The sequence below is a fragment of the Sarcophilus harrisii genome, chromosome 4 (genome assembly GCF_902635505.1).
Source record: "Sarcophilus harrisii chromosome 4, mSarHar1.11, whole genome shotgun sequence".
NCBI lineage: Eukaryota > Metazoa > Chordata > Mammalia > Dasyuromorphia > Dasyuridae > Sarcophilus > Sarcophilus harrisii.
In genome coordinates, this window is record NC_045429.1 from 302049094 (window position 1) to 302072772 (window position 23679).

General features: G+C 36.5%; 1 protein-coding gene across 3 annotated transcripts in view; it reads right to left on the reverse strand.

Annotated features, from left to right (window-relative positions):
* The window catches only part of DNAH17 (dynein axonemal heavy chain 17), a 254986-nt gene that overhangs the window by 106633 nt on the left and 124674 nt on the right, over positions 1 to 23679 (reverse strand). For all 3 annotated transcript variants that reach the window (XM_031965574.1, XM_031965573.1, XM_031965572.1), the window contains 8 exons: positions 23428 to 23565; positions 18540 to 18672; positions 15222 to 15349; positions 6498 to 6646; positions 4236 to 4518; positions 3093 to 3266; positions 2707 to 2914; positions 2434 to 2599 (listed from right to left, as the gene is read on the reverse strand). In XM_031965574.1, the coding sequence (XP_031821434.1) occupies positions 2434 to 2599; positions 2707 to 2914; positions 3093 to 3266; positions 4236 to 4518; positions 6498 to 6646; positions 15222 to 15349; positions 18540 to 18672; positions 23428 to 23565 (1379 nt within the window). The remainder of the gene's footprint in view (positions 1 to 2433; positions 2600 to 2706; positions 2915 to 3092; positions 3267 to 4235; positions 4519 to 6497; positions 6647 to 15221; positions 15350 to 18539; positions 18673 to 23427; positions 23566 to 23679) is intronic.

A 23679-nucleotide genomic window follows, 5' to 3' on the forward strand; every position in this document is an offset into this window, starting at 1 on the left:
TCCCCTCTCTTGACTCTGGGATCCAGACTTCAGAAATTCACTCAGAGCTCAACAGTTAGTTGAGCCACATCTCTTCAGAAGCAAAAGCCTGCTATAGGCTGTAGCCCAGAAGCACTAATGCTGCAAAGCTATGAATTCTAGTGATTGGATAGAGTATTGAAGCCTTGAGGAAATGGTCCAGGTCACCAGAATAAAATACAAAGCATGTGAGGAGCTATGTCACCAAACCCGAAGGAAAAAAGCATAGCATTCATTTGGGGCTAGTTCTGACCACTGAAAAGTCCACTATGGCAAAGACTTAGACTGGTGAATTATGAATTGCTCAGTTTGGGAAAAAGTAGAGATTCTTTGAGATCTAACTTCTGAGGAAACCACAATCAGGAAGCTAGCAATTAGGAAAATAAGGTAGGAAAGCACAGGGATTATCAAGATTTTAGGAAGAAAAAAGCTCAAAGACCTTGGACATAAATAGATAACAGAAAGAAATTGTGGTAAATGATGTAAGGCATTCATGAATAAATACTTCAGAATAAAGGAAAATGATCCAACACATAAGACTGAAGACCTGTGGAAGTTTAACAATACATGGAACAACACAATGCTGAGTGATTTAAAAGAAGAATGAAAATTCTGAGCACAGGATTTATGTCTTGCCCAAAAATGTTGGGAAAAAAATGAACAGAACAGAAAAACTTAAACCTGCAATGATAAGCTTCACCAAAAGAGAGAACAATAGATAATGCAAATACACAGAAGTGAAGGACAAGCCACAAAAGAACAAAAAGGAACAAAGGAAGAAAAGCAACAAATAATATTAAAAGAAAATGTTCTCAATGCAAACAAAACATACTAAACTAGGGTAAGCAGAGACAACCTAAGGATCATAGGTTTCCCAGAAGAACACAACAAGTCAAAAAGAGATTAACACCATAATAAAGGAAATAATATTAGATAAGTGCCCAGAACTTCAGGACAAAGAAAACAAAATTCCAAATGAAAGAATTCACAGAATACCTCCAGAAAAAAAAAAATCCAAGACTGAAAACTCTAAGACACATAGTGGTTAAACAATTTACTTCAGAAACAGTAAGTTGTGTGAGTCATTAGGAGAAAGAAATTTAACAATCCACTTCAGAAACATTAAGGACTCTTGAATAATGCCACACAAAACAGAGGTTGGTTTATTTATTATTATTATTATTTTTTTGGCTTCATGGGTTGCCTTGAAAAAAGAATCTATCACCAAAATACCAATATGCTAGTGGTGAGCTCTATACTTGGTTAGTCAGATCCTTGAAAAACAGATTGCCTGTTGCTAAGACTATACTTGAAGCTTTCTACTGGCGTAGAGGGGTTACTTGGGGCTGTGATGAGACAACAGAGTAAGATTTAGTGGAGAATAATCATTCAAAATTTTATAAATAAGAACTAGCATTACATACTCCTTGATGAAAAAGTTAAATGATCTTTTATGTTTGTGACATTAGCAGAATACTCACAATTCTTAGGAAGACATATACTTTGAAGTTCAATGTATGAAGTTATATTAAGATTCAGGCACATATACTTTGGCTCAATTTACTGATAATTTTGATCCCCAAATATCTGGTATGCAATTGGATCTGTGATTTCCTTAATATGAGTTCCTCCTCCAAAAATAAAGATTGCAACCCAATTATGCCTACCAATCATCTGAGACTCTTGACTTCTATAAATTCACTAAAGCTTGTAGTCTTCCTTTCATTTTTTTTTATATTGAATGAAAACCAATGGAGCACTTGATCATCTTCTATTCTCACTAGCTTATGGGATTGTTTTCTCTTGTCTTAATTTTTCTTCTTAGCCTTCTCATTGCATCTCTTCCATAATTCCTCATTTATAACATGTTGAAGTCTATTCATGACCTCTATAATCATATTGAAGAATTATTAACTATTGACAAATTATATTTTCACCATCTCTCCATATCTTTCTCTTTCCTGACAGTCCACCATTCCATACGCTGTCCCCTTTATAAAAGAACAACTCAAAAGGCCAGATAGCAGAGTGAAAAGAGCCTGTTTAGGAGACTTAAACTCTAAGCTCTAGGCCCAGATCAATTACTAAGATGTGGTGTGACCTTGGAGAATGATTTAGATTCTATGAGACAGTTTCCTCATTTGCAAAATGGGGATAATAATCTTTGTTACTACCTCTCTTACAGAGAAAAGTGAGAATTTTTTTTTAAAGCACTATGGACATGTACAAAATTAAACTATTAATAAAACCTTACAAAGTGGGGAGTTGATCCTAAAAATCTCCTATAATGAGCGACTTATGAGTTGATTTTTTCAATTTCAAAATCTTGTAGGACTAACTACATTTATTTTGAAAGTTCATTCTATTTGATGAGATCTTTGACTTTTACAATCATCGAAGATTCTATATATTTACCAATGCCCATGATCCATGTGCTGCCTGATCAGAGTATGAGGTGCCACTGTTCCATACTTGTCCACCTCTGGCATGTTCATATCATCAATGAAGTAAATAAGCTTTTTGGTGCCCGGGGGTCCATAGTTTCGTCCTGATTTCTTCTCCAATGGCTTCTCAAGAACAGCTGCCAAATTCAAAGAGGATTAGTTGTTGTTCAATAGCTTCCTGAGAATCATTTTCTTATTAACACCAAAAAAATGAGGTTGGTTTATTTTATTTATTTATTTTTACCTTGTAACATGGCAGAAGTTGTGTAAAAGTTGAAGGGAACAGATTGTATCACATATTCATCAGTGTTGAGGCTGCCAAGCTTGTCACCCATCAAGACCGACTTGCCAGTTCCTGCATTGCCCACCAACATCACTGGCCATCTTTTGTCCATTAATAAATCCATAAAATACCTAATCCTGATTGTCTCTGTTGTGTGGACTAAGGATGCCTAAGAGTAGGGAGAGAATCCATGGAAACAAAGGGTTGATTTAAAAGCCATATGAAATCACTGTCCTATAGGCAACCTGATAACTAAACTTTCAAATTAAGGTACAAAGCCAAATGAAAAAATTAAATCTCAGGCTTTGCTGGAAAGGTACTATCAGAGTTTGGAAAGGAGGTGATACCTGCAATGGAATGTCGGGATCCAATTCAAATGGAGATACTTTATCTGTCCATGGCATGAATTTTTTACTCTCTGTGTCTATGTAGTAATCAAAAATGGTTCCTTGAGAAGGAAATTTGATGGTCTTAAATTCATTCAACCACCACCTGCTGAACTCAACACGGTAATCCACAAGCTAGAAAAAAAAATCAGAAATTACCAGCAAATCTATTTGAATTATAGACTGTCACAACTGGAAGGGAAGTCACTGAGGAGTCATTTAAACCAATCAGTTTTACAGATGAAAATTATGAGACCCAAGACCTGAATAGGTTCATGGCCTCATCACTAATAACTGACCAAATTAGGATCACTTATATATTGATTTTCTACAAACATAGTATTGTATCATGGAAAGTATACTGTATTTGGAGCCAGAAGACCTAGGATCAAAACCTGGCCCTATAACCAGGTGACCCAAACAGTTCTGAGTCTCTCCTCTGTAAAATGAGAGATGTAGTCTCATGGCTGTGCTGAAGTTAATTAAATGGTAGTTTAGAAAGCAGGTAGTTAAGTGGGGAAATCTACAAATCAGGATTTGGTTCTTTTTTTTATTATTAATTAACTGGACAATGATGAAAAAAATGAATAATGTAGATCAAGCATAGAAGTTGTGAGCTTTTTGGAGTAGTGGTTGTTAAACATTTAATTAATCCCCTGGGTGTGGATGGACTCTTAAGGTTGCTTCCAATTCTAATTGAATGTTCTTGTGACCTTTTAATGATGTACTATAACTGCGTATATGTGTGTGTGTGTGTGTGTGTACATATATATATATATATATATATATATATATATATATATATATATATATATATTAGAGCTTCTTAAACTTTTTCTGTTCATGACCACTTTTTGCCCAAGAAATTTTTACATCACTCCAGGTATATAGATATATAAAACAGGTGTGTATATATATATATATATATATATATGTATATAAAACAGGTATATATATATAAACATTTATTAATAAATCATAAATTCATGACTCCCACATTCAATTATAATATCTCATATGGAATCACAAAACATAGTTTAAGAAACTGGACTAAAAACAAAAATAATAAAGTTTCTAGGTCACAGTTGCTTGAAATGATTTTACCTGGTCCTGGAACATGGCTCCCCCAAAAGCCCAGAAACATGCAAACACAAAATAGAGTTCATAGAGCTCCTTGGAGGAATCTGGAGGAGTATTCTTTGGGGTCAAAAGACATTCTAAGAGATAGAGTATGGTCTGAATCACTGTGATTTCTGGAACAGGAGTGATCTTCTTAAATCCAAACTTCAGCTTGTCTAGGCATGTGGGGAGATATTTATCAAACAGGATCATCAGATTAGCTTTCTCAGACTGCACTTTGCGTTTTTCAATCCAGCTATTAACCACACTAGAAAAGAGAAATTGGAAAACAATAATGAACTACAATCATTCATGAATATCTCTGAGTAAGTTACCTCTATCCCAAACTGGCTTTAGTTTTTCTTCTAGCACAGCTTGAAGCTAGCTGCCCAATTCAATTCAACTCAAGTCAACAAATGTCCCCTAAGTGCCTATTACTTGAAAAGTGTTATGTTTGGACCAGGGGCAGCTAGGTGGCATAGTAGATAAAGTACCAGCCTATAGCCAGGAAGATTTATCTTCCTGAGTGCAAATCTAGTCTCAGACACTTACTAGCTCTGTGATCCTGGGCAAATCACTCAACCATGTTTGCTTCAGTTCCTCATCTGTAAAAATGAACTGGAGGAGGAAATTATAAACCAATACAGTATCTTTACCAAGAAAACCTCAAATAGGATCACAAAGAGTCATACAAACAACTGAACAACACCATCTGAAAGGGTCTATGCTTAGACCAGAGATACAAAGAATCCCTTTCTTAAAGTGCTTATATGCTACTGTCCACATAGTTCTAGGTGTTCAGAGAATACAAAATTGCCCTCAAATTAGACTGAGTGTAATTAGGAAGCCAAATCTACAAAAGAATTACTCAATAGTGTAATTCAAATTTAAATTTAAAATAGTTTTAGATTGGCCCCTACTTTTGGTTATTTAAATTTAGTGTTTTATGAATAACTAAGAGATTCCTGAACAAGCACTCTTTTCTTTACAAAAAGGGATAATATTGTACTGAAGAAAGAAAAAGTTTCATAAACATTAAAGTAGGAAAGGAATAATTATTTGTACAGTGCCAAATTTCTCATTTGATACTTAACAAAACAAAAAACAACAATAAAAAAACCCCAACCCTTGTAAAGAAAGTGCCGTTTTCTTTTGATTTACAGATGAGGAAACCAAAGCAAACAGACAAAGCTTAAATGTCTTGTCCAGGGTCACACAGCTAAGAAGTATCTGAAGTTACATTTGAATTCATCCTTCCAATCCAGCGTCCACTGTGCTATCCACGGCAGTGTCAGTAGGTAATATTGTTGTTATACTATTTGTTCAATGCTCCCCATGCCACAGTATTATCACCACCTGCAAAATATGTATCTCCTTACAGAATTTTGGCTAATAATTTTAACTAAGGGTGAATAATTCATCCATTCATGCATTATGCTTATGCTTAATTTTCTATTAATGACTATATCTTGATTAGGACCATTAGCATATGTAAACATGTTCCTGAATCTGAGTCTGGTACGAAATGCAAATTTTGGAACATCAAGATGTGTAATTTTACCAACTCAAGATTTCCCCTTGGGAACCTTCTCCACAAGGTAGAATTTTTTTTTTTTTTTTTTTTTTTTTTTTTTTTCTGTTTAGTCTTTTCAACTCTTCATGACCCCATTTGGAATTTTCTTGGCAAAAATACTGAAGTGCTTTGCTAATTCCTTCTTTAACTCATTTTTATAAATGAAGAACTGGGCCAAAATGGGTTAAGTGACAATCAGTTAAGAGGATAGAATTTGAACTAATTTTAGTCTTTCAAGACCAGGACTCTATATACTGTGCAATCTAGCTACTACTAGGTAGTTATAACTAATTATAATCTATGACTTAAGAGGTAAGCCCTAGGGAGCTAAATGGGCACAAGAAACATTAAGAGACTTGACCAATGTCACATAACTTGTTAAAGATGATTTTTCTGACTCTAAGTCCAATACTTTACACACTAATTTGACAACTATCTTTACCTGAAACTTGCAAAATGCGACTATCTCCAAGCACTTTGCCCCTGGTTTAGGCAGTAAATCCTCACTTAAATAAATTAATTTGCCCTTGGGATAGAAGATTAACCAGAAGTACAGTCCTCCAAGAATTCTATTTTGCACATTAACTAAAATTTTTCTTTGCCAGGTTACAAGACTTTCAATCTTCCTCACCTCTCAACTTTGACATGTATAGATTAAAAAAACCAGAACTTACGGATTCCATCCTAGATCAGCAGGGTTGATGTAAAGTATTCCTGCTCTGGATACTGTGGCTGGGGTGGCTGTCCTTAGGTGACTAATCTCAAACACTAGTCTCATCGTTCGATTTAAGGGTATTCGCTCATTACTGGCTAAGGTCAGAACCTAGGATGAAAGAAAAAAAAAAAACAATACAGGTTTGTTTCTAAGAGAAAATGACTTTCATACCTCAGAATACCCCAATATTGCAAATATTGCAATATTTCGTTATAATCTGTAGATTAGAAGGAAGTGTGCAAAGTTACAGTCTTTTTGCCTTTAAGCAGGTCCTTACAAAAACCATCCAGTACAAATTCAAGCTCTCTTTTTAAGGACCCCCATGAGAATTTTTTTTCTACCACATGCTTCCATCTGCAGCTTTTCTCAGTGTTTAACCACCCTCACTATAAGGATGTATTAATCCCAATATCTAATCTAAATTGCACATGCTTCTATTTTAGCCAGTTTTCTTTTTTAAAATTATTATTATTATTTTTAATAATTATAACTTTTTATTGACAGAATCCATGCCTGGGTAATTTTTTTACAACATTATCCTTGCACTCACTTCTGTTCCGACTTTTCCCCTCCCTCCCTTCCTCCATCCCCTCCCCCCATCCCCTACCCCAGATGGCAAGCAGTCCTATACATGTTAAATATGTCACAGTATATCCTAGATACAATATATGTGTGCAGAACCGAACAGTTCTCTTGTTGCACAAGAAAAATTGGGTTCAGAAGGTAAAAATAACCTGGGAAGAAAAACAAAAATTTAGCCAGTTTCCTAATCTGTCCTCAATGGATATAGAAAACTGCTCATTACCATGCTATGTGATCATTTTCCATATTTGGAAGCATGCCTTTGCTTCAACAATAGGATCTCATAATTGGAACAAATCAGAAAGGTAAACTAATCCAACCTAGTTGATCAATGCATGGATCCCTTCTATAGTATTCCTAATAAGATATATATATATATATATCATCCCATTTCCTAATAAGCTGTCATCTAGCCTCTACTTGTGTGTTTGTGTGTGTGTGTGTGTGTTCAATGATGGAAAACTCATTGTTTCTGTTTGGTAACTGTCTTAGCTTTTGTTAAAAGGAAAATTCTTTTGTTTAGGCTTTTGCCCTGATTAACAAGGCAAAACTCAGGGGAAAGAATTAAGGGGAGTTTATTAAAATATATAAAGGTAGTGTTGTGCCACAGTTTTCTTTTATTATCTTGACTCAGTTTCCCTAAATTGTCTTGCCTCAGTTTCCCTGAATTGTTCTGCTCAATCCTGTACCACCACCCCTCCCTCCTTATCATGATGATCCAGATAAGAAGAAAGATCTTCTATCTTAGACATCAACAGAATGCCTCTCCCCATTCTGTAATCCCAATTATCAAATGTCCCCCATGCTTCCCCTCACAATGTCAGAGCCGGATTGTGAGTTCCATGTTCCCGCTCTCAGTACCCTGACTCCGCCCCTGTCTTGGTCCACCCCCTGTATCTGAGCCACGGGTATATATGTCATTGAGAACTCTCATTGTTTGCTGGATTCTTGGAGATGATAGTCTCATTCAGCCCTGGGGCCAAACCATGGATCCATTTGGTCCCAGTAAATCTCTCCCTTTCAAATAAATTATTAAATACTCTTTAATCTCTATCTTGCCTCAGTTTCTCCAGCATTACATTTTGAAGGCTTCCCAGAGAGATATTAGAAAATGAGAGCAGAAGTAGAGATTAGAGACCTTCAGGTCTCTACCTTGGGCCTCAGGGCAGCTGGAGATCTGAGTTCTTGGCCTGGAGAGGCTGGCCCTCTGGATTTGTTTCCAAAATCTCCAGGGAAGAGAGCAGTTTTCAGTTGCAACCATGCCCAATGGTGGATACCTTCATTTCTGCCACTGAAGAGTAAGTCTGTATGTCTGGTTTATGACAATCTGATCTGTTTACCTGTTCTGTCTGGCTGTGATAGCATCTGGATTCTCAGAATAAAAAAATGCTGATGGGCATTAAATTCTGAGAAGGGTATCAACAGGACGCTGGATGATGCCCTCTGGTTTGGGTGTCTTCTAAGACACATCTGGTCTGATCTGATTCTGAGCGCCGTTTTGGCACTATCTGGTAATATGGGTTAAATGTTTTGTTTAATATTGTAATTGTGCACTCTGTGTGATCTGTGTTCTGTGTGATTTGTCTTTCTGTTCTGTTGGTTAAGAGCACTGCTAAAGTTTTAAGAACAATAATTAAGAAATTTGGGAATTGTTTATTTCAATTTTGCAGCTGTACTTAGTATAAAATTTGCTTGTGATTTTAAACTTTTAACTTGTTGCACTAATTTGTAAGTATTTTTAACTGGTTGAGAGTTTTTTTTTTTCCCTTTGGAGCAGGTTTTCAAAGCCTGCTAGAGTAAAGGGCGATAAAACCTTATCTGATTGAAACTCAGGCAGGAGAAAATATTTGATTAAGAATTTTATGATGATTCTGAAATTGTAGGAAATAATTTTACTATTGCCTGAGCATATACTCTTTAATATGCTTATTATAATAATAATAATATTATATATAATATTTATATATGATAATATATATAAATATTGTATCATAATATATTATATTATATAATATTATAATACTATAATATAATTATGTAATAATTATATATAATAATAATATATAATAATATTTTAATAATGTTTATTCTGAGTATAAGATCTTGGAATTTGTTTGAATACTAAAACCTTTATTACTAAAGAGGAAAGAGAGAGAGAGAGAGAGAGAGAGAGAGAGAGAGAGAGAAAGAGAGAGAAGGGGCTGTCTTTTCTGAAGGATCCAACTCTGGCCAAAGTTGGAACTTAGGAAAAGTCCATTGGGAATAATGGCCACATGGGGCCAGAGAGAGAGAAAGAAACTATGCTTTTTAGTGAAATTCATTATTTGAAATATGATAGCAAAAGTAGTTTTATATTATTGGGAATTTAAAGCTTTATTTGATTGGATTATAAGTTAAAATATAGGTTATTAAAACAAAATGCCAGTAGCTTACCTTAGGGAAGGTCATGTTTGTATCTCCCTACTTAGATGTGGCTTTCTGGAAGTATTGGGTAATTTGTAAACTGAGTTATGCCTTAAAAATTTGTCAGCTCTGTTGGGCATATTTAATTTAAGTTTTATGAAATTTGGTTCAAAGTTATTTGCGAATCTTGAGGTTTAAAGTTTAAAAAAGTGATTTAAAGACAAGGGACAAGAAATATTCATTTGCAAAAGCAATGAATAGTTTAAATGAAGCATCTAATATTGGTTTGGGAGTGTTTAAAATATATGAAGGTGGTTTGAGCAAGTAGGCATTGGGAGGAGAGACACAGAGATGGGACAGGAAGAGATGAGAGAAGGAAGAAGAGAGAGGAAAATAGCTTTCCAGAAATAGGGAACATAAAGGCACAAACCCCTAGTGAATTTGCCATGGGAAAGGAAATGCCCCATGAGGTTGGGGCCTGTCTTTAGCTTGCAGATTGGACCCTGGAGGAATTGACACCCTAAAAATCTGTGAGAAGTTGGGGTTGGGAAGCATTGTGGAATGGGGGAAGGGTGACCACGTGGAAAGGGGCTTTGTCAGGTGATCTAATCCCCCTCTCCCCATTAAGTATGCTGGTTTTTTAACAAATTGCAACTCCTTGCTGGTTCAAACATTGATTGCTTCTACTGTTTAAAGCAGGGGTCCTCGAACTTTTTAAATAGGGGACCAGTTCACTGTTCCTCAGACTGTTGGAAGGGCCAGACTATAGTAAAAACAAAAACTTTGTTTTGTGGGCCTTTAAATAAAGAAACTTCATAGCCCTGGGTGAGGAGGATAAACATCCTCAGTTGCCACATCTGGCCCGCTAGCTGTAGTTTGAGGACCCCTGGTTAAACTTTTTTTTTTTTTTAATAACTTTTTATTGACAAAGCCCATGCCTGGGTAATTTTTTTACAACATTATCCCTTGCACTCACTTCTGTTCCAACTTCTTCCCTCCCTCCCTTCACCCCCTCCTCCAGATGGCAAGTAGTCCTATACAAGTTAAAAATGTCACAGTGTATCCTAGTTACAATATATGAGTGCAGAACCAAACAGTTCTTTGTTGCACAGGAAAAATTGGATTTAGAAGATAAAAATAACCTTAGAAGACAGACAAAAATGCAAGCAGTTTATATTTATTTCCCAGTGTTCTTTCTTTGGGTGTAGCTGCTTCTGTCTATCCTTGATCAACTGAAACTGAGTTAGATCTCTATGTTGAAGAAATCCACTTCCATCAGAATACATCTGACCCTTGGTTAAACTTAAAAGGTACAGCCTACATGGTGTTAGTAACTGAATGTTTTATTTTTATTTTTCAAGTCTATAGCTGCTCTAAGAAGTTTGTTGGAAATTTAAGTTTGCTTTTTTTTTTTTTAATTATAACTTTTTTTTTGACAAAACATATGCATGGGTAATTTTTTTTACGTCATTATCCCTTGCACTCACTTCTGTTCTGACTTTTCCCTTCCCTCTCTCCACCTCCTCCCCTAGATGGCAGGCAGTCTTATACATGTTAAATATGTTATAGTATATCCTAGATACAATATATGTGTGCAGAATCATACAATTCTCTTGTTGCACAAGAAGAATTGAATTCAGAAGGTAAAAACAACCTGGGAAGAAAAACAAAATTGCAAGTAGTCCACATTCATTTCCCAGTGTTCCTTCTCTGGGTGTAGCTGATTCTGTCCATCATTGATCAATTGGAACTGAATTAGATCTTTTCTTTCTCAAAGATATCCACTTCCATCAGAATACATCCTCATAAGTATTGTTATTGAAGTATATAATGATCTCCTGGTTTTGCTCATTTCACTCATCATCAGAACTGTAAGTTTTCTGAAAACAACTTATTTCTACTAAGATATCCCACCTGTCTTCAGCAAATTATTTAATGTTTATTTAAGTGCATAATGGTTTCCTTGGTTAAGGAATATGGTCATAAATGTGATCTATAATTTGGTAGGGCTATTTCTAAAAGTTTAATTGATATTTTTAAAGAATCTTTCAGATTCTTTTATGTGGAATTGGGTATTCTATATAAGTTTAATTGATTATATTGATTGTATCCTGAGATTATGCTCATCATTTAAAGAACTTCTGAAAATAATAGTTTTTCTTTGTCCTTTTGAAAGTGTTTCTGTTCTGGACAATATGCAATTTGGAATATTTATCTATGTATTGGGTATTTTAAAGCAAAATGATTTGTATATATAATGTTCACTTGTGAAACTGTCTACTTAGATATGAAATAAATGAACTTACTGAGACAAATTCTTACTGTTATAAATATAAGGTTCTGGTAAATATCTGTTTAAGGTTTATCTGAAGCTTTGGTTAATGGGATTTGTTATTGGAAGTAAAATTCCTTGGGCTTATAGTTAATGCTATATGGAAGTTTTAAAGCTCCACTCTCTGATAGTTAGTAGTAGAGTAACTGGAGTAAAAATGAATTAAAGCTATTTTATCCTGTATATGCTGAAAGTTGAGTTTTAATTGCTTATATTACAGTTGTGTCCTTGCATTTTTTTCCTCCTGTGACTGATTTTTATGATCAGAGCAATGGTCAATAGAAACTGTTAACGCAATTCAATTATGTCATACCTTGCTATTTCCAATCTGGTTATATGTAATCATTATATCCTAAATACCTGGGCAAGTACGTATTTAGCCTGATCATCTATCTGTTACTAGATATTGTGTTTATGATATTCAAGTGTTTTTTTTTTTAAAGGTTTCCAACTAATGAGAGGATAATTAACAGTGGTCTGTAAGACCTAACTGCTATTTATTTGGGACTATAGTTGACAGCCATTTGCCTGCCCTGTTAAGCAAACTCATCTATTTACATAGGAAGCTGCTGGCTCCTCACTTTTTGCAGCAGTCTGATGAACCAAGTCTTTTTATCTCAGACTGTTCTAACCTTTATTGGTTAGATTTGTGGGGTTTTTTGTTCTAGATTTTGGTCAAATTACAGATATTGACTTGCTTCTGGGATCAGCTTTGATTGACAACACTTCACACCACATGTATCCCCCGGATGGACTGAGAGTCTCCTGCCAATGCCCAGCTTGAAGCAGTTTTGAATGAGGATTTGTCCCTTTTCCCTGATGGACTGATATGGGGGAATTTGGGAATCCTGATTGGGTCATCTATTACTGTATATTTAAGATTTGGGATGGAATTTGTTAAACTTATATAACTATTACTGTTATGTTTGAGGGATTTTAGGAAACTTACTGTACTAATCTGTTATGTATAGGAATTTTTTTTTTTCATTCTTGGGATTTATATATGATATGGTTATTTGATAATTCAAGGGAGAACAAAAAGGGAGGAAGAGATAGGAAATTGGGGAAACTGGTATATTTTTTCAAAATACCTGAAAGAATGGGAATCCTATTCACTTTGCCTTAGGCACTTCTGCCTCCCCCCACTATCTCACTAGTTCAGATTGATGATTTGCTGGTTATGCTTTAACTTTGAAACCCTTTGCCCTGGCAGACTCAGTTTTTGATATTCTTTTTTAGAAACAACCAAAAATCATACATCTGTCTTGGGACTGGCTGTCTCTCTGATCTATTTATCCACTTCTGTAACCCCAGTTTCTTAATTAGTATTGCAGCATTCTCAAAGGACCTTGCAGTTTGGTACCAGGCCTCTAATAGTTCAGGGTTGCCTGCCTTGGTCTAACTGTGCATAATATGCTCAGAAATCTGGATCCTAGTAGCAGCTCCTGTTCTATTGAGAGGGAACAGGTGGAGCTACTCCAGGCCCCACTTTTTCCCCCTTTTGGAGTCCCTGACAGATTTGGGGTACCCCTCTTAGGATGGGCAGCAGGACTGTCTTGAGCATTGCTACTCCCTATATAAGCAGAGGTTGAGTTAAATGCACAAATGACCACAGACCTAACTCACAGTGAACTGTCCATCTCAAACTGAATTCTCTGGCTGAGATGGTGCCCCAACTGCACAGAACCTGACATGCTAGTAACAGGGAACCTTTGTACTGCTGATTAACTCTGGGGTTATCAGGGAGAGACGTCCTTGCCATAAGTCCTTTCATTTTTCTAGTTTTATTTTGGTTTATTTGCTTTACATAAAGTTGGTCAAAATTATGGTGTTAAAACCTGTTTAGAGGACAGTAATTCAATGATTTGCATATTCAGAAGAGAGTGTGGAATGTTGTGCCACAGTTCTCTTTAATTATCCTGACTCAGTTTCCCTAATTGTCCTGACTCAGTTTCCCTAAATTGTCCTGCCTCAGTTTCCCTGAATTGTTCTGCTCAATCCTGCACCACCACCTCTCCCTCCTTATCATGATAATCCAGATAAGGAGAAAGACCTTCTACCTTAGATATCATCAGAATGTTGGATGCCTTCTCCCCATTCTATAATCCCAATTATCAGATGTCCCCATGCCTCCCCTCATCCTGTCAGAACCATATTGTGAGTCCCATGTTCCTACTCTCAGTACCCTGACTCTGCCCCTGCCTCAGTCTACCCCCTGTTTCTGAGTCACTTGTATATATGTCATTGAGAACTCTCATTGTTTGCTGGATTCTTGGAGATGATAGTCTCATTCAGCCCTGGGACCAAACCATGGATCCATTTGGTCCCAGTAAATCTTTCCCTTTCAAATAAATTATTAAATACTCTCTAATCTCTATCTTGCTTCAGTTTCTCAAGGATTACAGTATAATAAGTTGACAAATTAATGACTGGAGATCAGCAAGAGTTTCAAGATGCTATCAGCTGTTATTGATAACTTTCATAATAAGAAAAAGACAATTCAGACAGGACTAGGTCAGCAAAAGGGGATGGCCATTGAATTTCATTTCCTAATTATCTGAACATGTTGTTTAACAGGTATAAACAGGTGACTTGCTGAATAACAGGTAATACAAAAGATTGAGTGATGCCTTTCCCAACAAAGTCTCCCTCAACACAACCTTCTCCAACACTGATTGACAAACAAGGCTGAGAACAATGGGTTACTAAATCAGCATAGGTTTTAGTATTTCTATGAACTCAAATATGCCTCCCTGGAAATTCCACACATTTATCACACAGTTGGTTTATTTATAATTTTCAGTAAACATAGTCTTTTTTTCATTTGAGCTGTCATTATGCCAAATCTTTCCAATCTAATTGTACAGTTGATTTCCACCACTCCCCACCCAGTTAAGGACTTTATGTTTTTGGCATTTTATCTTATGTATTTCACTTCACTGTTCCCGTGTACCATGGTCATTATAAATCTTAAATCTGTCATCACATATTCCTCTTTGCTTTATTTCATCTGAAATACTGATTTAAATCCCTTCTTTGGCCATACAAATCATTGGCAAAAGTGTTGAATAGGACAGGGTCTAAGGCTATTTAGCTTAAGGTTAATGTGAGGGGACTACTTTAAAAAAAAATTCAGTAAATAGTGCTTTGAGTAGGTTACAAAACAGATCTTCCTTTTACTGAAATTCCCTCAGTAACAAACAACAAGGTACCAAGGCATAATATACTTTCTGATTTTGGATTACTTTGGATTATTGTGGACAAGAAAAGGTTTTACTGCATATTCAAAAAAGTCTTATTTCTGTACAAGGAGATCACCAACTGATAAAAACTGTAAAAAGGAAGAAGATTAAGTCCCCAACTAACCTTATTATCATCCATGACGGTGTTTAGGGATTCAATCCACATGGGATCTATATCCCCATCCAGAACAATCCATTTGGGGCCTTGATGAGTTATGTTAGCCAGGTCACGCATTATGGTGGAAAAAAGTCCTGTATGATAACAGAATTTAATTTAGTTAGCCTTATTTTCAATATATGAAACATTACATTCTTCAAAAAAAGGAAATTGAATTAAGATCAATCAATAAGCATTTATTAAGCACTGCTTTGTGCTAACAATTGTTGTAAGTGTAGGGGATACAAATACAAAATAAAATTATCTCTTCTCAAAGAGTTTATATTGCTGTTGGGGAAGTTGTTGTTCAGTTATTTCAGTCCATCTAACTCTTTATGACCCTAAATGGGGTTTTCTTGGCAGAAAAACTTCAGTGCTTTCCTATTTTATTTTCCAGTTCATTTTACAGATGGGGAAAGTGAGGTAAACAGGGTTAAGGAATTTGCCTAGGGTCGTACAGCTAGTAAGTACTTTAAGATTGGAACTCAGGCATTCCTGACTCTAGGTTTGCCACCATCCAGCTATTGTGGAAGGTAACATATATAACACTGGTAAATACATAAAAGATACAAGGTCATGGGGAGGGGCACCTGCAGCTTGGAAGATGAGAAAAAGTTTCATACAGGAGAAGCTTGAATGAATCTTGAATGTAAAAATTTTTTCCTAGTTTATTACTTATTGGTTTTGTTTGTACAAAAACTTTTTAACTTAATATAATCAAAATTATCTATTTTACTTTCAATAATGTACTCAAGTTCTTCTTTGGCCACAAATTCCTTCCTTCACAGATCTTAAAAGGTAAACTATCCTTTGTTCTTCTAATTTGCTTATAATATCACTCTAAGTCTAAGTAGGAAAGTATAGAGAGAAGGGAGCTCAGTCTGGAGCCCTGAGGAACATCCACAGTTATGAGATGTGATATGATGATGCAGCAAAGTGGCCAGAGAGTGGGTGGCCAGAGAGATGGGAAAAGAATCAAGAGAGAGAAATGCCACAAAAATTCAGAGAAGAAATTGGGGTCAGTAATGTCTAAAGCTGCAGAAAAGCTTAGGGTGGTGGGTGCAGTTTATAAGATGTTTCAACTGGAATCAATCAGGAAGACATATTCAAAAGCTAGCCATAGGCACTATGTCACAGTCATGGCTGTATGACTTTGGGCAAGTCATTTACCCCAATTGCCTCAGTTTCCTGATCTGTAAAATGGGAATAATTGATGAGGTCTAGATATGGGGTACTTAAATGAAATTAGGGTTTAATTGAGGTCTAGTGGCAGGTTTGGGATACAGGGAGTCAAATGGAGCTCCCCTGCAACCTCTTTGGATTCACCGCAAGGATACAGAGTTAAATGAAGTCTAGTAGTGGCGTGAGAGTTCCCAATAAAGGAATTTGTTACCCAAAAAGCTAGATTGATAAAAGAGGTTTATTATGGGGTTTGGAAGTAAGGTTAAAGTATAGTTAAGGAAATAGGTGAAGGTAGAGATAAGGAGGACACTGGGAACAGGATTTCAGTGGACAGTGGCATAAGGCTAACATGTTTGGAACCTCTGCAAAGAGAGGATTCCAGCTTAACTCTTTTATAATGAGAGATTCAGCTGGAGGGGCCTGTGGGTAGAGTCCCAAGTTGGCTCAGATCTAGGCAGGCTGTGACAGGCCCAGATCTTCTATTGGAATTCAAAGGGATCAGGATTTGTGAATCAAAAGGTCCTGGATTGATAATGCATCAACTAGGAGGGGTTGGGAATCAGGAATAAATCAATTCTCAAAGGGATCACACCCACATCATAATCACAGTACTTACACATATTAATTTGATCCTGAGGATCAAATGAGTTAATATTTGTAAATCATTTTGTAATAATGATGCAATAATAGAATGTTAGTCATGCTATTATTATCGATATAATAAGGATGAACCTTGAGAAAAGAGCATTGAGTTTGGTAATTAAGAGATCACTGGTAACTTGGAGAGAATAGTTTCAGTTGAATGATCAGGGTCTTGGAATGATTGATTTAGAACTAGAAAAGATCTTAGTTGATTTTATAGATGAGGAAATAAATGCCAAGTCAGGATTTGACCTCAAATCCAGTAGTCTGATCACTATACTACAATGCCATGCTTTTTGGAAGTCATATTGCAAAGATCTGAGAAGGAATTTTGAAAGGGAAGACAGGAAGTGGAGGCAGCAAATGTAAACTTTTTCTAGGAATTTGGCTTTTAGATCTAGGATGATAACTTGAAATAGGATCCATGAGGATTTTTTTAAGGGTTGGAAAGACATGGGCATATTTGTAACAGCAAGAGTTTTCAGTAACTAGGGAAAGATTGAAGATTAGAGAGAGGAAATGTTGGGGTGGGTGGGTGGGGGAAGGGATCTGTTAGAGAAGGTAAAAAGGGATGAAGTATACATGTAAAGGGGATAGCCTTGGACAATAGAACCAGTGATGGACCACCACCTTATTAACTTTCTAGTCACTCATTCAACAATATGAGTTGTAAATGAGATATTGACTATTCCACCCTCACTCAACTTTGCCATTTAAAATCCTTGATTGGCTTCAAGGCTTGGTTAATAAAATTGTCACTTCTCATGGGAGATCTTTCCTGATTTCCCTATTGGTTTTCTTTCTCTTCTCAAATTATCTTCTACTTATTTATAGGTAGTAATCTCCAGTGGTATAGTATTATCAGTCCTGAATGACCTGAGTTCAAATTCAGCATCAAGAATTTACTAATTGTATGACACTGGGCAAGTCACTGAAATTCTGCCTCATTTCCTCACTTATAAAATGGGAATAATAATAATACCTACCTCACAGGATTGTTGAGAGGATTGAATGAAATAATCGTTGTAAAGTACTTAGCATAGTATCTGGAACACAGTAAGCCCTATATATATGTTAACTATTTTGTTGTAATTATTATTGTGATCTTTTTCAAAGTCATTTAGACTATGAGCCCCTAAAATGGAGGAACTCTTTTGCCTTTCTTTTTATCCTTGCTGCTTTGCACGGAAGATATTTAGTAAATACTCATTGACTGACTGAAGGATGGATAGGATTTCTTATATGGAAACAGTGGCTAGGACTTCAAATTCCAGCATGGATTTTATTCTATAGGCAGTGAGGAGCAATTGAAGACTTTGAGGAGGGTAATCCATTCATAGCTGTACTGAATCACCCATGTCTCAATGGACCCATAGTATTTTCCTTCAATAATGTATAATATATAATAAGTATAGCTTATTCAGGCAGCAATCACTGGAAGGAAGCTTATTGGTTTTTTACCATCTTTCCATTCTCTTGTAGCAGGATTAATGATGCCAAAGAGTTCATCACATGTGACTGCTTTAGGGTCAAGATCCACTGCAACAGCTTTTCTTTTCATGTTCAGATAGGTCTTATTGAGGGATTTCAAGACCTGAGAAGAAATAGATGGACAAGTGGTTAATTATACATTGAACCTTTCATAATTTTGATAAGGGACCAAATTTGTCTTAGTTCACAAAGGGACTAAAGATAAGAAGCATCTTTTAACAGATACCAGTAAATAATAATCCACACAAATGCAACAAAGTGTCAGCATAGACAATCCAACCAATAGATAATCTCAAATCATTGGTGGGAGGGGGGGGGGTTATGTGACTTTTAAAAAGTGGTTTAACTTTTCTACTTCTACTTGCTTTCCCCAGCTTACACCCATTATGGCAAGGGAAGGAATATTGAAATATATCAGATGGCAAAGAAGGAAGCCAATCTATTATTTAAATTTTGCTGCTTATAATCCACATGTAGCAAAATACTAAAATATGCATGTTACACATTTTTACAGTAGCAAGGACTGGAAACAAAGTGGATGCTCATTAGTTGGTGAATAGTTGAACAACTATGAAATATTATTATTATGAGTATAATAGGATTACATCATCAGAAATTATGAATATAATGAATTCAGGGGAACAAATGATTGATTGTATGGACTGACACAGAAGGAGATAAATGGGATCAGAGAAATGATATACATAATGACTGAAACATTATAAGTGAAAAGAATGATATGATGAAGCTAAAATATGAGTAATTGTGATACCTAAACTTGGGCCTACAGTGGAGAAGAGGGAGACTGAAGGGGAAGAATGCTGCATACACAGTCAGATGTAGCTACTTAATTGTTGTTCAGTTCCAGGACCCGGGAGCTGGGGAAGGTAAAGAGTCCATATCCAGAAATGACAATGGTATCAAAACCAAAGCTATCCCCCATAAAGTTATTTAATTTTTTAAAAAAAGAATGATAAAGGAAAATGGAAGTCCATTAAAAGCAATTTTTATGTTAAGAGAGTCAAATGAAAAAAGAGATGTTATCTTTTCAAATTCATTAGAAACACACATAAAATGAAACCCAACATATTTCAAATCTTATACTGATTAGAATGCTTAAGTTTACACCTCAACTATGCCACTGCTCTAGGTATTCTGTAAACTTGTTAGTGGAAGCCTCTACAAAGAAATACGTTGCCAGGACAAATTCAGGCCATCCCAACAACAAACCAGGAACTAGAGCCATAACAAGTAATGCTTGCACCCTTGGAAAGTACCACAAATTGCACCTAAGCTAAGGACAATATCATCTTCTCTCTTTCCTGGTTTGAGCTAAAGATCTCATTTAATTATGAGTATTCTCTGATGTAAAGGGCTGAAACTCTGAGTTGATGCACTAAGGTCGGATAGCCGAGCATTTAAACCTAATTACTGATTGGACAATACTTTATTAGCATATGCTTGGAAAATGACCCTTCCCACTATTCTGTGCTGGTTCAATCTTTTGGTGTATACAGAGAATTGTGGGAAGAATTAGGGGGTGGAGTAAGGCAAGCCAGAGTCACTTTGGCGGTAGTGGAAGAGAAGGAAGGTTGGAGAGATCCTGGATCCATCCTGTTCACTTCTACCCCTAAAGACCAAGAATAAAGACCAAGGACTTTTGCTTATCCTGACTCTGGCTGATTCTAAGGCATCCAGGGTGCTAACTTGGTCTTCACACTCTAGTACAATCTAATCTGTATAACTTCTTCAATTTCTGTTTGCTATTTTTCTTCAATGAATTCAATAAACAAATTAGCTTACTTGATATATTAGCTATTTATTGTTATGCCTGTTTCCCTGCCTCAGTTTCTCTAAATTGTTCTGCCTCAGTTTCCCTGGTAGCAATCCCCCTTCCTAACCATTAAGATTGAGATAATTAGGGATGGGAGCATTGGCTACTCTAGCATTCCAAGGAGTCATAAAACTCCAGATGGCTTATCTCAGATATTTAGGCATATCTTTCTGGTCTCAGACTTAGTGTCTCCTAGCTTCTTCCCTTCCAACTTATCAGAATTTATGATCCTTCCTCCTTATCCCCAACCTGTCAGAATTGAATTTATGGTCCTTCCTGTATGTGCACGAATGTTTGTGGCAGCCCTCTTTGTAGTGGCTAGAAACTGGAAACTGAGTGGATGCCCATCAGTTGGAGAATGGCTGAATAAATTGTGGTATATGAATATTATGGAATATTATTGTTCTGTAAGAAATGACCAACAGGATGATTTCAGAAAGGCCTGGAGAGACTTACACGAACTGATGCTGAGTGAAATGAGCAGGACCAGGAGATCATTATATACTTCAACAACAATACTATATGATGACCAGTTCTGATGGACCTGGCCATCCTCAGCAATGAGATCAACCAAATCATTTCCAATGGAGCAGTAATGAACTGAACCAGCTATGCCCAGAGAAAGAACACTGGGTGATGACTAAAAACCATTACATTGAATTCCCAGTCCCTATATTTGTGCCCACCTGCATTTTTGATTTCCTTCACAAGCTAATTGTACAATATTTCAGAGTCTGATTCTTTTTGTACAGCAAAATAACGGTTTGGTCATGTATACTTATTGTGTATCTAATTTATATTTTAATATATTTAACATCTACTGGTCATCCTGCCATCTGGGGGAGGCGGTGGGGGGTAAGAGGTGAAAAATTGGAGCAAGAGGTTTGGCAATTGTTAATGCTGTAAAGTTACCCATACATATAAACTGTAAATAAAAGGCTATTAAATTAAAAAAAAAAAAAAGAATTTATGGTCCTTTCCTGGAGTTCCTGATCACCAGGGCTCTACCCCCTCTCGCCTTTGTTTCCTTGATCGCTGAGCCCTATGAGAGTCTCTGGAATCCCTTGCTCGTTGTTAGATGCTTTGAGACAAGAGTCCCATCCACCCGGCTGGGTGGATCCTGTTTGGCTGCCAGTCAAACTCTCCCTCTAATAAAATCATTAAAACCCTCTCTAATCTCTATCTTGCTTCAGTTTCTCCAGCACTACATTTATGATGATCTTTTATGTAACCAGTGTTTGATAAGAAGTTAAATTGGTAAGTGTAAGCTAAAGGCTATCTTTTCCTTTAATAGAGCTCAGAGAAGTAGTTTTTGTTCTGAGCCTATCATTTTCTAGGTTAACAAATATAATTGTAGCCCAATGTCTCTTTCAGGGAATGATAGAAAGCATCCAACTTTGGTGGGTCTCCTGAGGTTTGTGAGCCCCTCCCCCCCATACTCATGGTTGGCACGTAAGTGGTTGCTGGCTCTCCTCTACATAGAGAGAGGTGGGTCACTTCTCAGATTGTATCTAGTTGGGTCACCCACAAGCCATGTCTATATATTTAGACAATGCAAGTGGGCACATGTATCATACAATCAATGTGAGTCTTCCCTTATCAACACAGACCACAAACTCTCTCCACAAGAGTAGATATCATGAAGTGACATAAGCAAAAAGAAAACCCAAACAAACCTGTTGGTCAACTTTTTGATGATGAGCCTCTCTGAATTAAGTTAAGCAGGCCACTGGACCCATAGTTTGGTAGGACCTGGTAGGACATACATTTCATTGGCATTGATTTTGAGGGCCAAGGGTCAACTCCATGGCAAAACAGACAACTTAAAACAAGGAAGAGACCATTCATCTAAGCAGAAGAAATACTATTTAACATGTGAATGAGTTAAGACCAAGAGAAAAAAAATTCCAGAAGCTATATTTCTGAGGAGCGTAAAAATGCATTGAGCCAAATGGACAAAGCTGCTAGAAGCCCAAAGGTTAAAATTCTGGGGGTTTTTCTTAACAAAGAATTGCCTTCAAGCTACTCCTACCAAGTAGAAATTCTGTTTGAATCTGGGCCTGAAGTTAGAGGATATGGAAAATAAAGGAAAGTTACTGTGTAGGTCAATGTCATGGACCTAGAACTAAAGGTTGGTTATAGTGGCTTCTGTGAGGATTGACAGCAGGTTCTGCCTTGGCTTGGAAATGATAACTGAATTTACACATAAGATCTTGATTCTAGAAATAATAGCTTGGAAGCGTGGGAATTAATCCAATAAGAGAGAAGAGAGACTAAGAGGGAGTTTTTACCTAAAATGTGCTGAGAAAGCAGGGTTTGACAGGAACTCTTGTGTATATGTAACTACTCTCTGTTACTTGTTATTGTAACCAAGGTAATTTCACTGTAGGGCTTTAGAATGACCATCTACATTCTCTGAAATGAGGCTATTACAGTTTTTTGCAGAGAGTTAAGAGAGGAAGAAAAGAGTTGAACTCATTCCATAGATGAATTTTGGTTTGGGGACCATAGATAGATGTAGTGGCAGTTAAAAAACAAGAAAAGGGTACCAGTAAGACTAGGGAAATGTTCTTGGTTATTCAAGGGGAGGAAAAGAGAGGAACAGTATTTTAGGGTATGTTAGGATGGGTACTCACCCTCAACAAGTAGTGCTATCTAATAAAGAAGAGGTATGTCAGTCATGCTACCACAAGGGATTCCCTTTCCTTATCCACTCCCACAGGGAATTTATCTACTCTTCCTGCCCTATCCCCTCCCAAATTCTTATCCTTTTTCATTCTACCAGTCCTACCCTCCTTACTGAGGTCAAAATTTAAGAGTTAAGACCTACCTTGGAGGTGGGGGGGTAGGGATGAGTGGAGGACATAAGGAAAAGGAAACAAAACCCCATTTTGATATTACAAAAAAAGAAAGAACAGAAGGATATCAAGGATATCAATATGTGCAAGGAAGAGGGAACAAATAGAGGAGTTACTGCTAGAGCCCTACTTTAGCCAAAAATCCAATCTCCCATGCCCCATTTACCTGGGATTTACCCGTTCCTGCATTTCCAATTATAAACACAGAGTGTCTCACTTGGAGTAATTCCTCTAGCTGCACAACCTTCAGCACAAAGTTATCTTCTGCCTGCAACTGCAACTCAATAATACTCTGCTTAATGACCTAGGATGGGCAGAAAAATTAAACATTTCTCTTATTCAGGAGGCAAAGCATGGAGTAAAAACTAGATAAGATCATAAAAAAAGTGGCACTATTCTGTCTGCCCCCAAGAAGAAA